At 41.4% G+C, this 18,187-nt stretch overlaps 1 protein-coding gene across 3 annotated transcripts in view; it reads left to right on the top strand.

Moving 5' to 3' along the window:
- Medag (mesenteric estrogen dependent adipogenesis) overlaps window positions 1–16,038 on the top strand; it is a 24,389-nt gene extending 8,351 nt beyond the window's left edge. For 2 of the 3 annotated variants that reach the window (XM_048800785.1, XM_015484189.2), the window contains exons 2-5: window positions 8,681–8,790; window positions 11,627–11,739; window positions 12,588–12,873; window positions 14,792–16,038. In XM_048800785.1, coding sequence (XP_048656742.1) covers window positions 8,681–8,790; window positions 11,627–11,739; window positions 12,588–12,873; window positions 14,792–14,916 — 634 coding nt within the window. In that variant the 3' untranslated portion in view covers window positions 14,917–16,038. The remainder of the gene's footprint in view (window positions 1–8,680; window positions 8,791–11,626; window positions 11,740–12,587; window positions 12,874–14,791) is intronic. The other variant, XM_048800786.1, reaches the window with a different exon arrangement.
- Window positions 16,039–18,187: the final 2,149 nt, after the last annotated feature.

Raw genomic sequence — 18,187 nt, forward strand, 5'->3', positions numbered from 1 at the left:
AGAGAGAGTTGAGTGTAGTGTGTTGGTGAGGAGGAGTGTAGGGGGAGGGGGGATAGTAGAGGATAGGAAAGGCAGCAGAACACAACAGTCACTAGTATGGCAATATGTAATTCAATGGATGTGTAACTGATGTGATTCTGCAATCTGTATATGGGGTAAAAATGGGAGCTCATAACCCACTTGAATCAAAGAGTGAAATATGATATATCAAGAACTATGTAATGTTTTGAACAACCAACAATAAAAAAATTAAAAAAAATGATGTGTTTAAGAAAACGGGATACATGTTTACCTTGATTTAAATATTATACAATAAATATATACACTGAAATATCAAAAAAAAAATAAATAAAATAAAATCAGCTCTAAACCAGTAAAAAAAAAAAAAAAGAGTCCAGAGAGAATCCAAGAAGTTTTTAAGGTTGAGAGCAGTGTGTAGTAGATTGCTTTGAAATAATGGTTCCTCAAATGAATAAAGCTGCAGAGATTTGTTGCTGGAAAAAAAAAAAAGAGCTATAAAGCTCCCTTGAGAACCTGCTTTAAACATACTTGTCTTCCTTTGCAGCATTTGTGGCAAGATCTTTATAGTTATTTTTTTCTCTTTCAAGCTCTGGACTTCCATCTATGTTATCACAAAAGCCTGCTCAGAATACCTGATGTATGTAATTCTTATCCAAGAAGCTATTCATTCAAAGTCCAATTCACCATTAACTATCTCGCGAGCGCACATGTGTGCACGCATCTACAAGCACATTCCCATCCTTTTTCCTGTAATGCATCCTCTAAGTGACATGTAACGGCTACATCTGGCAGAGAGGACCTCTAATTCCTTCTTTCGGCTGGTGCCTTGGCATGAAAGAGGTGGCTTAAGTAATCAAAATAAGTGCAAGAATCATAATGGTGGCGGCTAGTATTTACTTGAGTACCAGGAAAGGTGTAAAGTATTTCACAGATATTATCCCACAAAAGTTTAAAAAGTCAGCACTATTTTGGTTGCCATTTTTTATCGACAGGAACATAGAACTCAGAAAGATTGGACAATTTACCTAAGTAAGATGCTGGGGGCCATAGACCCAGGCCTTCTAAGTAACCCTGTATGACTGCAAAGCCGATGCTTTCAGCAAATTGCCACTACCTTGAAATAATTCTGCCTTCCGGTAGCCCATGGCAGCTTCTCACACTTCTGGAGCCCACAAATTGATACCTGGGATTCCATTTTGTATAATCAGCCTAAAAGAGGGTGTAAGTGCTCAGGTTTTAAGGATGACTCTTAAGAGCCAGGGTTTAACCTGTTGCTGCCCGCAGCCATGGCTGTCAGGGAGATGGATGACAATCACAAGCCCCCTGAACCCTGGGGCAAGCTGCCTGGGCAGAGTACAGCAGAGCTGGAATGGGGCTTGTGCGGTAAAGTAGGGCTAGAACATGCTCAGAGGGGAGCTGGGTGAAACCTCACCCCCGCCTCACAGAGGGAAGTGCCTGGCTCCATGTGCTGGCCCAGGCCCTGTTGTCACAGCTCTGGGTGGGGCTTGAGGGTGAGTGCGCTGTCCTGTAATCTCTCCTTCCCCTGGAGTCTCAGATGTGGAAAACTGCCCAGGGCAGCAGCAGCCCCTTTGCAAGACACTTCATGACACTGATGAAATAATACCCATCTGTGTATTGAGCTGTGATTTTTTAACAAGCGTCCACAGGAAGTGGGAATGAGTGTGAGTGCCGGGTTCTGCACTGTCCCAGCTGAGTGAGCCTGGGGACAGACTTAATCTCTCTGAATCTCTGTGTGACTCAGTTTCCCAGATTTTAAATGGGAATAATAATCCCCTCTACTTTACCAGGTTGTTTGTGTAATTCAAATGTGCTGGAAAAATATATATAGAACTAGCACATGCTGACAGACGTTAGTTTTTATTTTATTATTAAGTAACTCCATAAGCCAAGTGTTTTGTCCATGTTATTTAATCTGCTAGCCTCCTCATGGAGTATCTTTTGTTAGCTCATTTTTATAGGTGGAGAAAATGGATCTCCGTCAGGCTAAACAATTGGGTCGGGGGGTGCGGGTCTTGGAATGATGCTCAGGTCTGAAGATTCTAAGCCACTGGCCATGCTGCCTCTCCTGGCTTCCTTCCTCTGGAGCCTCGCTCTGACTTCCTGCCACAGCCTGGTCTACTTCCTACTCTTAGCTCACCTTGTCATTGTCTGATGCCTGCTTGTCTTCTTGGATGCAGCCAAGTCCCCAAGGCTTGGCTAAGCTGTGACTCCTCCTGGGGTTCTTGTCTTCCCTCTTGCCCAGACCTTGATGGTGTGTTTGGACTAACAGAACAATCTCTCTTGGAGCATCTGTCTCACCTTAATAAATGGCTCTCACTCCAGGCCTCTCTCCCTTGCTCCCTTGCATTTAAGTAACCAGGACACAACCCACTGGAGCTTGGACACAGAATACAAGGAACTATACATTTTTTGGCATTTGTACATTTGAAGGATTTACCGGTTTGTAAGTCTCTGAGTGGCAGGAATTGTGTCATACACTGGTGTTTCTCAAAGTTTAAATAAGCATGCAAGTCTCCTGGGGATCTGGATAAACATAAATTCTGATTGAATAAAACTTAGAAGGTACTCAGATTCTGCATTTCAACAGGCTCCCAGCAACGCTGGTGTTTTTGGTCCAAGGATCACACTATGAGCAACAAAGTTTTATACATCCATCATTTTATATTGAAATGGTATATTTTATCTGTCTCTCCAATAGAATATATGGCTCTTGGACATAAAACTGTTTCCTTCCTCATCTTCGTATCCTCAGAGCCCTACACATAGTAGGTGCTTAGTAAACACTGATGGCATGCATGAATGGATCACGTTCTGCCCCAGTGCAGTGTTTCATATACACTCCGTATCCATAAACTGCTTAGTCAGTGAGAGAATGAGCAGGTATATCCTGGATTCAAGCCACAGATGTCATATAGTCATAAATCTGAAACTTTTGCTTAGTTTCACTACCATTGGGGCAGAAGGAGGAGGGAAAGAAGTGAAAGGTAAGGAATTGTTGGAGAGCCTAGGGGATGAGGCTGTGCAGAAGGAGATCAAACAAACAAACAAACAAACAAAAAACTGGAAATAGAAGCTTGCCCCCCAAAGTAGACTATCCCTGCAAACTTTCGCTTAGTGTCCCCACAAAGGGTTATGAACACCACAATCAATCTGTGGGGCTCCTTCACAAAAGCATTTGCCTTGTGTGCTCCTTTTTCCTCTGCTCCACTTTTCATACATTTTTGCCTTTGTCTTATCTTCATTTTAATTGTGGTAAAATGTGCACTGCATAAAGTTTCCTATTTTAAACATTTTTAGGTGTGCAGTTCAGTGGCGTGAAGTATTGTCACACCATTGGGCAACCCTGGCCACCATCCGCCTCCAGAACATGATCTTCCCACACTGAAACTCAACACCCATAAAACTACAGCTCCCCATTCTCAGTCCCCCAGCCCCTGGCAACCGCCAGTATTCTACTTTCTGCCTCTATGAATTTGAATACTCCAGGTATCTAATGGAATGGAATTATGCAATATCTGTCTTTTGTGACTGGCATATTTTACTTAGTGTAATTTCTTCAAGGTTCATTGATGTAGCATATGTCAGCATTTCTTTCCTAAGGCAAAATAATATTTCACTGGAGGTATAAACCACATTTTGTTTATCCATTCATCTGTTGGTAGACATTTGTGTTGCTTCTATCTTTTAGCTATTGTGCATAATGCTGCTATGAACATGGATGTTCAAATACCTGGTCCCTATATTTAATTTTTTTGGGGGGGCAAAGTTTTTATTTAATTGATAAGTAATTATATATAATCAATATACATATATATGTATATTATATATGAGGTTAAAATGTGATGTTTTCTTATGTTTATCTGTTTTAAAATATACACACACATGCCCACCCCCTTGGGTGGAGGTCGTGGGTTTGGATTCCTATTTGTCTTTGAGCAATAAATTGTTAGAGTCAAAAGACATTTGGGGCAACTTTCTAGACCATGCTAGTGATGATGTGAAATTTGAAGGAGACTGAAGGTGGGTATCTTAGAGGACAGTGGATCTTTCAGACACTTCTAATTTCGATGGAAGCAAAACACAATGCTCTTTTTTGGTTTCAGCTATTAGAGGTTGCCTCTTTAAGCTGTTCTCTCTAGCCTTCCAAATGGAAAAGATGAGGAAAGAAGTTGGAGCAGGGAAGTGGAAATTCTTGCTCATTTACCTTTCAGATATTCATTTTGTTCTCACTTCCTGGTAACTCAAGTGAACACAGCCCAGTTGGGAGTCAGAAATTTACAGAACTTCACCTTGTAAGCCAGCCAAGTTGGTCAGGATGAAAAATACTCATAGTGTTTACTAGGATCTATTATGGGCCCAAGGACATGAGTTCATATTCCCCAACATGCATTTAAACATCAGGCTCAAGGAAATACTATTTTGCCCCTTTGACTGATGAAGGAGCAGGTTCAGACAAGTAACTCACTCAAGGTCACAGTGAGCTTGGGACGGCCCTGGGAAAGAGTTCACACAGTCAGCGAGTTAGGACATGAATTAGGTCTTATTTAGAATCACTCTGCTTCCCCTGACATTGTCTTGCCTTCTAATCTTTGTGTTCAAGTCAAACTTAGAAAGTTTTAACCTAGAAGCATTTTGGTGCTGGGGTAAAAGCAATGAAGAAATGAGAGTTTAAAGGAACTGTCTATCTTAAACTGTTTGATTTTCATCCCTAATGGTAACTTCAGCAAATATAATAAATATTCAATACACAGAGGTGATATTTGCATTACTAATTCAGAAATATTCATGATTAAAGATCAAATAACCAATCCCTAATGTACTCTCGTAAGGTTCATCTTAAACCAGTGATTAAATGTTAGATACTTGAATATCTACAGGACTTAACAACTAGATCCTCTGATCTTTTCATATTTTAGTGACTAAGGTATCCAAACTTTGTAACAGTGAATTTCAAAGGAATGTTCACATTGACTTATTTCACTGGAATGTTAAGGTATTTAACAATTGGACCATAACTGGCAGGCTGGAATGGGGAAATTAATGAAATACAGTAGTAGTTCCCCCCTTATTTGTGGTTTAGCTTTCTTTGATTTTAGTTGCCTGTGGTCAGAGAATATTAAATGGAAAGCTCAACAAAAACATAACTCGTAAGTTTTAAATTGGACGCCCATTCTGAGTAGCATGATGAAATCTCCTACTATCTATTCCTTCAGTGCCCAGCACATGAATCATCCCTTTGTCCTGTGTATCCATGCTGTATATACTACCCACCTGTTAGTCACTTAGTTACTTTCTAGGTTATAAGATCAGTACTTGTGGGTAGGATTTGGTACTATCTGAGGTTTCAGGTATTCACTGGGGATCTTGGAACTTATCTCTGGAGGATAAGGAGGGCCTACTCTAGTTCTTATTTGCAGTCTCGTTAGAGATAAGGAATTTATTAGGTAAGGATCTTGCCACAATCTCTTGTCTGTAAATTCTGGCATTAAAGCTCTGGGATAAGCAGGTTTTCGCACATGTGTGATACAGAAATAACTGACATAGTCTATGATGAGGTTTACAGCCCATTAATGTTCTTCAAGTACCTCCAAATCATCAAAGGAATATTAAATTATGTCACACATACTTTTATTATTCAGGCACTTTATTAAATTCAGACTCCAAAATGAATAATTCCTATAAAGGTTATACATTAAACTCAATATGTGACTATCCAGAGGGCCCCCTTCTGTGATCATCCAAATAATCACTTGTTGAGTCTTATAGCATTAAAAAAAAAACAACACATATTTTGCAGAATTCTGGTGGAAACTGATTATTCTTACAACATTGATAATTTCCTTCCTTCCTTCCTTCCTTCCTTCCTTCCCAGGGATTGATTAAACTCAGGGCGCTTAACCACTAAGCCACATCCCCATCCCTTATTAAATATATATGTATATATTTTTTCAAGAGACAGGGTCTAAATAAGTTAAAAGGGCCTTGCTAAGTTTCTGAGGCTGGCTTTGAACTCCATGATCCTCCTGCCTCAGCCTCCCAAGCCTTTGGGATTACAGGCATGAACCACCACACCCAACTAACAACGATCATTTCTAAGTTGAGATTGCTGTATTTTTCCTTTAAGTTGTGGGTTCATTGGAAGAAAATCCAGTGAAGTCAGATTCATCAATGTCTCCAATCAGATATCAATTGATTTTTATAGGCAGAGGGAAATATTGCACTGTCATTTGGTCATCAAAAAAGTAATCAAAACTATAGATTTTCTGAGTGTATTGTACAGGCACTACACACTAGCTCTACAGAAGGACCATGGGATTATGGATGTTGGTGTTTAGAGGAATCACCTTGGGGAAGGGTGCTTACGTGACTGTCGACTCCATGATAAATGGGTAGTGGGAGGATGTGCGGCCTGCCTTGGATGGGTCACTGGTGGTGTCTGTCGCTCACACCTATCTTTTTGATATTGACACTGCCTGTGGGACTTGTCCCTTTTCCCTCTGTCACTACAAGTGTTTCTTTCCCTCTTTTGTCCTTTGCCTCCCTTTGTACCGCAGACCTCAGCTGCCTCTCCTCACCCTCTTCCCAGGCCACTCTGGGCTGCCCTGTGCCCAATCACTAACAGCTGAATGAGGACGAGGGCAAGTCCAGGAGGCTCTTTTCCCTGTGCGTTTCCTGGGCTCTGAGCTGCTCGGCTGTAAAGAGGCACCTGTGCCTACTGGCGCCTGGCACACCATGGGGCTTGATGAATTGTTGAGCCAATGGATGAGTGAGATGAACCCAGAAGGTGCTGGTTTTCTTTTTCCTTCCTTCTCCTTTGCTGCTTTTCTCCAGGACCTTTTGAAGTTGGTCCATTGGGACAAACAAGGATGGGAGGATTCTCTCCCAACTGATAGGAAACACAGCTGCCACCCCCTCAGTCTTTTGAGGAGCCCTCTCCACACCCCATTTTCATGTTCTGTCCAGATGAGGGTGAGGATGGAGAAGGGGCAAATAAAGAACTATACAACACCCTGGTCCACATTTTTAACCCCACCCATTCCCTTGGTATGTATGCTCCTTCTCCATTCCCAGCCTCTTCCTTCCTCCATCACAGACCTGCACCCCCTTTTCCTGCTCTGGAACACTCCAGTTCTTTGTCCCCCACCAACCCCAGGAGCAGCCCTCCAGCGACCACCCATGCAGAAGGGTTTGGGAGGCGGAGATGACTTTCAGAGCCTGGTGAAATAGAATGCAGGAAACATTTCAGAGGCTCCATCAGGAGCTACAGTCTACAAGCTCTCAAAAATCAGGCCTGACAATCCAGCAGAAAGATAATGGCACAGATTTCTAAGAAATCAAGCTGGGAGACAGCCAAGCAGAAGCTGTGTTTTTCTGCCTCGGGGTGGATATTGTCCAGCGCGCTCTTGACCCGCGCTTGGTCGCTGTCTTGTAAGCCGGCCTGTCTGTGGGGTTGTGGGAAGTGGGCACCGGGGAGGAAGGCCAAGTCGGTTGTGTGGCCACAGCCCCCTGCGGCCACCCTTGGCTTTCCAAGGCTGTGATTTTCATGTCAAGGCGTGGGAAGGACAACCCCTCGGAAAGAAACGCCCGGAGCTGTCTGCTCGCCACCAGATAGAAGAAGCAACCACGGTGCAGCCAGCAGAGCTGTCAGCTCAGCCAGCCGGTTCACTCCAGCAGATGCTCACAGCTGTGTCAATGGGGAGCCAGCTCCATGTTTCAGAGGGACTGTGGCAAAGGCGTCCTCCAGCCGCTGGCTGCCATTCAGCCTGTCTGCATTCACACAGCATCCGAGCTTGTAGTTAGAAAATTAGCCATCTCCTGGAGGAAGCTAATTTGCACTTGGATCTTTTTTTTTTTTTTTTTTTTTTTTTTTATAGCAACGGAGGTAGAGACATGGAAAGGCTGCTTGGAAAATTTGTAGGGCAGGGAGACAAAGCTAACATGTTAGCTGACAGAATCGAGACTCAGAAAGATCTTTCTAGGCCGGAATATTGAACTAAAACCAAAGAGGCTAAATTTAATGAGGATATCGGGGGGGGAAAAATCCAACAGTAGTTTTATGTTTTTAATTGTGCATTGTCTGAGAGTTGAGGACATGTGAATTAGGAATGGTTCATATGAATATTGGTTGATGTGTCATCTGCAGAGGGGGCTGGGTCTATTTTGGGATTAGAGGGGGAAGTAAGAAAGAGAAGGAAAGGAAAAATCCCAAACCTACTAGTTAAAAAGTATGAATCCACGGAGAAAACCTATCCAGTTCTATTCACTGAGTTTAGTTCTCAATCCAGAGGGACTGAGAACTCTTACAGCTTCAAATGAAGCTGTTACCCGTTTCTGGTCCCAAACGATAGATAGAATTGGTCATCATCTAGTAAAGACTCCCCTGAGAGCCAAGAATTGATATTAAACCACCCTAAGGACCGTGGCTACCTTTGAGTTGTACACTGGACCCTCAGCCAATCAGCTATGACCAGGAGATTTACTTATACTGTCCAAAAATATGGTGACCTCTGAAAGGATACATTTTATGGGACTTCCCACAAAAGGTCCGTGGCTGTGGCAGGCATATATCCAATATATTCTCATTTTAACTGAGGTGGGAGAGCATATTACAGTCCTAATTATCTCTGCTTTCTCATAGGTATGTGGAACTGACCAACTACTGTGATTATAAAGACTACAGGGAAACTATATTGAGCAAACCAATGCTGTTTTTCATTAATGTACAGACCAAAAAAGACACCTCGAAAGGTAGGTACATACATAATTTTGGTGTGGTTCTGCTTGCTGGGCTGTGGGCTGTTGCAGGCTGATGAGGGAGGAGTGAGGCATGGACAAAGCAGGATAGATGTCAGCTCGTGACAAAATCAGCAGCAAGGAGCCTGGTGTCTAAAGCACTGCTCAAGCTTTTGGAACAAACCCCAAATGATCCTAGAGCAGAAGCCACCCATCTCTGAACTTCTTTCCTGTTTCCTGTCCAGGCAGGAAGTAGTCTGACATTCTGAGCCTTCAAGGGTTTCAAGGGTTTCTAAGCCTGGAGCCATGAGGATCATCCCCCAACTATATGTCCGAGGCACACTCTAATGTCATTATTGGCACTGTAGGTCTATAGGTCTTAACATCCAAATGGGGACATTTTGAGCATGAAAGTCTTCATAGTTAGTAATCTCGGTCAAAGACATAAACTGAGATTGACTCAGAAAAGTAGGGTACATGGTTATCCTACCTATGAAGTACATATACTATCCCTATTTTATAGATGAGGAAACTAAGATAAAATAAATTGCAGTTGTAGATGCTTCAAGTTTCATGTTTCTGTATTTTAGACACAGAATTTCATGTTTAGACACATCTCATCATTGTTTCTTCCAAGAAAGCAGATTAACTGGTAACGACTCTATAACTCAAATTCCAATATGAGCATGTCTCCATTTTCCCATTTTCTTCCTGCTCAGAGCGACACATGGGTAAACTCATGGGAATAAGGTTCTGTGGTAAGGGTAGAATTTCTTCAACCTGCTTCTAAATGTCATTCTTAAAATGAGTCCAAGGTAATAAGAAATGATCTACAAATTTCAGATAGACTTTCTCAAGCATTCACTCTCATCAGACTGGGGAAGTTCTCTCTGCTCATATCATAATTCACAGTCAGGACACTCTCTCTCTGCAGGAGAGGCCAGAACAGAATGCACATAACAAACAGCGCCTGTTTGAGTATCTGAGCCCTGCGTGTCCTTTGGCTTGGTGATGACCAGAGAGCCAGTAGTTCTTTTGGAGTATAATTCACAGCTGTGTCAAGTACACTTCCCGCATTGATCTCTCAGGAGGAAAGAATGAGTGACCTCTCCATTTTAACATTTTGAAAGTACGGGATGGTACAAAAAGGTCCTTGTGGGGAGTCCTACAGAAAGTACACAGCTGTAGCACGATTGTTGTGGAAGGAAGTACAGAATCTGGTTAATTTTGAGAAAAGTTATAAAATGAAGATATTTTTATAGGATAGAAATGTAAAGTGATAACGTTTAGAAACTTGTGAAAATTGCAACTAAGGTAACTTGTCTGCCCTGCCACTGTTTTAAACTGCACTTATATGCAAATTTAAAAAGCCACCACTTCATTAAGACAATCACTAATGATTTCCAGAATTTTGGCATAATAAATACACAAACAGACCTGTCTGAAAATGTGAAGGGCCTCCTCTGCAGTTGTGGAGTGCACAACCTGCCCACCCAGCCCAACTGGGGAACATGGTAACCCTGGGTCTTTAGAGTCTAAATATTGTGGTTTATTTGTATAAAATACAACAAATTACAAATGGTTTGCTTTTTGCTTTATTTTATTCATTTATTTGTTTTGGTACCAGGGATTGAAGAGGTTCTTAACCACTGAGCCACATCCCCAGCCCTTTTTTATATTTTACTTAGAGACAGGGTCTTGCTAAGTTGCTTAGGGCCTCATTAAGTTGCTGAGGCTGGCTTTGAACTCACAATCCTCATGCTTCAGCCTCCAGAGCCACTGGGCTTTTATTTATCTCTTGTCTCCCAAAAGATATAAGATTATTTACATCTGAAATACCCAAAAAATAATTTGGAGGAAGGCAAACAAGTAGGAAAAATAAGAAGATTCTTTGAGAATGCAAACACGTGTTATTGGCACTCGTTTGTTATTGCCTCTGAGCCATCTCAAAGCCAGTACCAAATGCTCAGTTCTCGAAATCACTAGGAGATTTTGTGAATGGCTGGTCCATGCCTTTAAACAGTGTGAAGTGGGTTTTCTGGTTTCTCCTTCAGGTATGTGCTTGAGTGATTAAAGTCATGGAGCTTCATTTTGGGGACTAGAAGAGTAAGAGATTCCAAATTTCCTAATAAGTAAACAACCTCCCCTTTGCTTATATTATGCAAGTTGAATTGAATCAGACTTAAGGGGTTAATAATACAAAACAAGATAAAAATAAAACAATAATAACAGGGGGAAGAAGTGTCTTCCAGGACAGAGATGTGGTGCTATTTAAACACTGAGAAAGATACTTTTTCTCACTTGAGATGATGTTGGGTCAGGAGCAGGAAGGAGAACCAATCATGAGTTGCCCTGATGCTTAGAACCCTAGCCTCGCCATTTGGCAGGAAGAACGCTGGGGGTGGAAGGCACAGAGTAGTTTTCTTCCCTGGACTTAGCTGATTTTCTGCTGTGCAAATGAGAAAGTGTTGGTGAGAGCCAAGTTGTGATTTAAATGTGCAGCAAGGCTGGGTCATAAAAACCGTTTTCTTTTCCCATGCTGGATACGTGCTGTGGGAGCACAGTTCTCATTTGCAATAATTATAGAGTGGGACTTTTGATTTCTGAGACATAAGTGCAAGCTGCAACTTGCTTCTACAGTAGCCCGGAGCTCCCTTCAAATCTGCAGAACTCTCTGGAACATTTCTAGAAATCTGGCTAGGTGTTGTGGTAAGGGTCTCAGGAAGCAGAGAGGGAAGGTTATCAATGGATAAAATCTCCAGAGACGGTGGAGACCCCTGCTTCAGCAAATCCCGAGAAGGATGTTTATAACACAAGTATATACTTTTGAATTCTGCTTGCTGATTTCTAGAAAGGACCTATGCATTTCTTGTGAACACAAGGCACCCCAAGATAAGAAGACAGATAGAACAGGGGATGGACATGGTCATCTCCTCAGTGATCGGAGAAAGTTACCGACTTGAGGTAAGACTTAGCCTGTGAATCCAGGGCTCCCAGCCACACGGAAGAGGCCCAAGAACTCCCTGCAAGAACTGTGTCTCTAGGGCCTTCTCTGAACTACAGTAAGCGGCCAAGATCACACGGATGCCTGGAACTTCACAGAATACCACACGTTATGTAACTATGTTCTGTTCTATACCTACCTAAGACGGAGTTTAGCTTTAAATTAGCTTCAGAAAGAGATTAACAACAACTAATAATAAAATCCATCAATTCCAATAATAATAATAGAAGAATAGTAGTAAATAATAATAATAAAGTTATTTAAAACATAAATCATCTTTCTGGAATTTTCCATTTACTATTTTCAGACCATAGGTAACTGCAACTGCAGAAAGCAAAACCATATTTTGTTCTTTACTACATCATTATTGCTACCAATAAAGTGAGCTTAGTTTCTCTTTTCTTTAATTTTTTTTTGGTAGCTGTAGATGGATAGCATGCTTTTATTTTATTAGTTCATTTGTTTATGTAGTGCTAAGGATTGAATCCAGTGCCTTACATGTGCTAGACAAGCACTCTGCCACTGAGCTACAGCCCCAGCCCCCAAACAAACTTAGTTTCTACTATCAACTTATTAGAAACAGAATATTAATACATGTAATTTTGGCCAAGCAGTTCAAAATCTTATGATACAAAAGCAAAGGTCTGTTTTGTTTTGTTTTTTAAATAAAGACAACTGTTAAAAGGTATCTGTCAGAATGAAAGAGAGAATGTCATATTTTGGAGATTTGGGTAGTTTTTATTGATTCTAAAATGTCTACATGGTAATTATATCCACAAAGTCAATTAAATGTTTCTCTGTCTTTCAGTTTGATTTCCAAGATGTAGTGAAGAATTTTTTCCCTCCAGGAACTGAGGTGATTAATGGAGAAAATTTGAGTTTTGCGTATGAATTCAAAGCCGACGCCTTATTTGATTTCTTCTATTGGTTTGGGCTCAGCAATTCCACTGTGAAAGTGAATGGTAAAGTTCTGAATTTGTCGAGTACAAGTCCAGAAAAGAAGGAGACAATTAAGTTATTTTTGGACAAAATGAGTGAACCTTTAATCCGAAGGAGCAGTTTCTCTGACCGAAAATTCAGTGTAACTTCCAGAGGTATGTTAAAAATCCTCAAGGACAGGAGGATGCTGATCAATCAAAGGGTGAAAGAGGCAATGGGAGGGAGCAAGAGGCAAGACTTATTAATAAAACAGAAACATAACGTCACCTGATTCAGAAAGGACTGAAATGGCTCTCACCAAAACCAGAAGCTAGGCAGGGTTAGCATGCACCTGTAGTCCCAGCTACCTGGGGCACTGTGAGGGTTGCTTGAGTCCAAGAGCTGGAGACCAGGCTGGGCAAGAGAGCAAGACGCGGCCTCAAAAAAAAAAAAAAAAAAAAAAGAGAGAGAGAGAAGAGAGATAAAAGGACTTTTCCTTTTAGTCTTCTGACATAATAATTACATTGTGCAGCCTACCTCAAAAATAATCTTAAAGATTATCATTAATTCAAATGAATATTAGTGCCCAATTAAATATCATTGGCTTCTTAACATTATAAAATAATGCTTCTTTCCCTGTGTGCATATTCTGGACCACAGAATGTTCACTTAAGCTGCCAGTCGGGGAAGTCTAGATGGTCGTGGTATCTATCTTTAACAATTTGTAGAAGGGTTCTCCAGATTTTGTAAGACCACAAAAGAAAAAAGAATAACTCTTGAGAAGGTTTCATTTAATCAACTAGCAATGGCATATGGTGGATTCTTGATTTTGGTATCCACGCGGCTCATGCAGATGGCACGGATCATGTCTTGTCTGAGCCTGTCTTTTGCGCAGCCCGTTCTCTCTGCCTCATGCTAGTCTGGGCTGGAGAGCAGCTTCCTTGAATCGGGATTCTTGTTGCTAATTGCAGGAAACCAACAGTCTCTGTAAACTTGCAGTGTCCTCAAAGTGAAGATGGGAAATAGAGATTTTTCATTAATTGTGTTTAATGACAGTTGCTTTCTTCCAATGTTTATAGCAAAAACTCTTACTCTCAGCTGTTTCTTATTCTAGAAGTGATCCTTCTCTTAATTCCTTCATTTCTCCTTCTCTCCATCCCACTCTCTGTTAACGTCTGTCTCTTCATCTCTGTTCTCTGAGTTTCTCTGAATCTCTCTCTCTCTCTCTCTCTCTCTCTCTCTCTCTCTCTCTCTCTCCCCTCCCCACCCGCTCCCTCTCTGTCTCTGTTCCTCTGCAGACCTCTGTCTCTCATGCTTTCCATATTGTTCTAATCCATATTCCTCTGTCTGGGACTTTGTCACCAATAAGCTTTGCGCTCTGCTGCATTGCAGCCATGTGGAGACGGTCCCTTACGGGACAAGATTAACTGGCCCTACTCTGACAGCATCACCCTTGTCCAGTCCTTCTCTGGTACCCTCAGTCTCCACCCAGTGGCCACAGCAGCCTGGATAACTTTCCTGTTTCACTGTGGCTGTTCTCTGGCATGTAACCTACCTCTGGTGTCCACTGTCATCTTGGGGACACCAAAGTGCATGTGAAGTTGGCAGCAGTTCTTTGAAAGTTTACCCTGGACCATCCCTGAGTCCACTTCAACTCCTGACCAGAGCTTCCTGAGAGCTGTCACATGCACTGCAGATGGCATAGCTGAGATGTACCTGCTGGCCTGGCAGGCAGACTGAACTTGGCTCCCAGCCCCTGGGCAGAACACCAAACCCCTGATGCTGCAAATACAGCTTCATCCTGTTTACAAACTGACCTCTGGCCTGAGCATCTATTTTTCAAATGTGAGACTTTTCTGTTAAGTGAGAGAATGTATGAAGCCCATTGCAAATCTCCAGCCTGCAGGAAAGCAAGTGACAATCATGTCCCACTGATAAACAAAAAAGCAACACATTTCTGTTTAGCCTTTTGAGTTTTTCTGTGGAAGCCAGGATTCTCTATTAATTATTGAAATGGTTATGTTGTATGATTTTTTTGCAGTGCTGGTAATAATGATTGCCTTATTTACTGTGGTTTGTTTTTTTTTTTTTTAGGCTCAATAGATGATGTTTTTAACTGCAGTCTGTCACCCAGATCATCTCTGACAGAGCCTCTTTTGGCAGAATTACCATTTCCAAGTGTTCTGGAATCTGAAGAGACACCAAACCAATTTATCTAATTGGACTGAACATTCTAGCTGTCACTTTTATGTTGCAAGCCTGTGCCAGACTGCAGGTTGAGGGGACTAGAGGAGGTGGGAGGTGGGCACTTCCACCCCTTTGCCAACTCCTGGCTCCCCCATGGCTTCTGTGAGGGGCTCCTTTCTCCCATTTCCCTGGGTGTGATGCTGTGGCAGGCCCAATGTAGCTGGCTTCCTTCAAGGCTACGGTTACCCGGATGGAAGGGCTTTGGCTTGTGGCATGCTTTGAACATTTCTGCAAAGAGGCAGAGGAAGCCACAGGGTCCTGCCACCCTGAACTTTGCTCAGTACCCTGGCACCCTGGGAATTTTCCTGGAAACCTCTCTGGGAGTCCTCTGACTTGGTTGTCAACCTGTGATGCTTCATAATTCAGGGTTTGCTCTCTGCTTGAGACATCCTTATCCCTCAACCCAGAAAGCATGGGGTTCACAGTGCTCTTCTCTTGCAAACCTGGTGGGTAAAAAACCTGTGCCATCTTTCATCCAGGAGGCAAGTTTGTTTTTCATCCTGCCTGTGTGAAACCTTATAGGAAACATTCAAGGTAAGGTTTGCTGAATGACTGGCCAGGCAGATAGGACAGTAATCCTGCCACCCACAGCCTGAAATGGGAGCTCCCTTGGCCTTTCTCTTCTCCAAGTGGCACATGGAGAATGAGGCCAGGTCGTATAGTACCAACTATGACAGGGGAAGGATAAGGTACATGGCACTATCCTCCTTACTGAAAGTGCATTATGTCAGTTGGGCATTTAAAATAAGCTTTTTGCAATCCTAACATGAAAAGAAAAATAGAAGAAATCTATATAATTACCATACTACATTTTCTATCAATATATTTTTCATCTTATAGCTATGATGGAATTCTTCAAAAGGAAAAAAAAACATATCCTACATATAAAAACTTGCATGAATGGATCACTCCATTTGCTCATAATGAGGGAGACTTATAGGTTCTGAATATCATTTTTCTGTCTTTTAAAAAAAATGTTCCTGTATTATATGTTTGATAACACTACTGATGGTCCTGACATTTACATTTGAAATGTTATGAGGTACATTTGCACAATTAAAACTTTTCCTAGCATTCAACCTCGAGGTCACCAATTCCCTTGTGTGTGTGATCATTCCTTTGTGGTTTGCAGGTGGTGTCTTTGCGTGGTGTATTTGCCTTATAACTTACTAAATGGCAATAAGAATTGTTTTTAACAGTCACTTTCTCAAGAAGAGCCTTTGAAGAACAGGGCTATAAAGTATTTGGAGAAAGGAAGATCTGATACTGATCTTTCAGAAAAATAGGAAGAAATGCTTCTTAGTTGCAGGAGAGGATGAGCATTAATTTCAGTAAAAAAATGCAGAACATTAATAATAAAATAAGTTTAATACCAGTGCAAACAAACCTTAGGTGGATATCGAGTATTAAATGCTTCCCAAAGGAAATAGAAATTCTTCACAAAATTGACAAAGGATTTTTTTTTAAGTAGCTGAACTGAGAAAAATGATTAGTAATTACCTCAGGAATGAACTAAAGATCTGGAAGGTTTCTTTCATCATTAAAATCATTTTAGTTGACTCTGAACCAAATGCATTCAATTTCCACTTAGCCAAGTTTTATCAATTGCCTATAAGGAAATATGCACTGTGCTACCTACTGTATTTTATTAGCAAATATTACAAAGAAGTGACGTTGAGAAATCTGTAAAATTGATAAAAAGTCCAGGAAAGATCTACCTGGACAAAAAAGGCCTCAATCTCATACACATGTGGCCCAATGTGTATGTTTTAACAGTTTAAGATCAATAGAAATCTATAGGACAGTGCTATGGTTGGATATGGTTTGTCCTCATCAAAACTCATGTTGAAACTTAACCCCCAAAGTCAAATGTCAATGGAATTTAGAGGTGGGCCTTTGGGGGCGGTAATTAGGATTAGATGAGGTCATCATGAAGGAGCCCTCATGATTGTATTAGTGGATTTGTACATCCAAAAGAAACCCAAGCAAACTTGCTCTTTCTCTCCTTCTGATGTTGGGCACCTCAATACCTATAGAGTCCCCACCTGCAGGAGGCCCTCACCAGAACTCTAGAAGATGCTGGCACCATGCTCTTGGACTTCAGATCCAACTCAACCTCCTTCCTTTTAGAAATTTCCTAGTCTCAGGTACTCTATTACAGCAACACACAACTGTATAGATGAACTATATAGATGAGGACCTAAGCAATTTGTCTATTTGTTCAGTTCATTCATTCAATACGAATAATTGAGTGTCTGTCATGATCTGTGCCTTGCATCGAGGTGATCCTGGTGTATAATGGAGCTTAAAATTGACCCTTGTTTTCAAGGAGTTTCCAATTGTATTAAAAGAAGATAGAGAACCACCATTTGACCCAGCTATCCCACTTTTCCGTTTATACCTAAAGGACTTAATATCAGCATACTATAGTGATGTAGCCACATCAATGTTCATAGCAGCTCAATTCACAATAGCTAAACTGTGGAAGCAAACTAGATGCCCTTCAAGAGATGAATGGATAAAGAAACTGTGATATATACACACACACACACACACACACACACACACATACATACAACGGAATATTACTCAGCCTTAAAAGAGAATAAAATTATGGCCTTTGCAGGAAAATGGATGGAATTGGAGAATATCATGCTCAGCGAAGTAAGCCAATCCCCCAAAACCAAAGGCCGAATGTTCTCTCTGATAAGTGAATGCTGATCCATAATAGGGGGCGGGGCGTGGGGAGAATGGAGGAACTTTGGGCAAAGAAGAGGGAGAAGAGGGAATGGGGGCAGGAAAGATGGTGGAATGAGGTAAGCATCATTACTCTAGGTGCATGTATGACTGCTAATATGGTACAATGCTATATCATGTACAACCAAAGAAATGAAAAGTTGTACTCCATTTATGTACAATGAACTGAAATGTATTCTGCTGTCATGTATAACTAATTAGAACAAAAAATAAAGACAGAGCAAGGGTGTAGCTTAGTGGTAGAGCACATACTTAGCATGCACAAGGCCTTGTTTTCAATCCCCAACACCAAAACAAACAAGCAAACACACCGGGTTACAAGCTTACAAGAACAATAAAATATGTGCTACAAGAGAAGTTCCAAAGGGAAAATGCCCAAGATACCTGTGATCCAGTCTGGGCAATAAAATTAATGAAGTATAACAGCAAAATTTAGTTTAAAACAAACATGGATCGATTTACCCAAGTGATTGATTTACACAAGCT

Source organism: Marmota marmota, unplaced genomic scaffold (genome assembly GCF_001458135.2).
Source record: "Marmota marmota marmota unplaced genomic scaffold, marMar, whole genome shotgun sequence".
NCBI classification, from domain to species: Eukaryota; Metazoa; Chordata; class Mammalia; order Rodentia; family Sciuridae; genus Marmota; species Marmota marmota.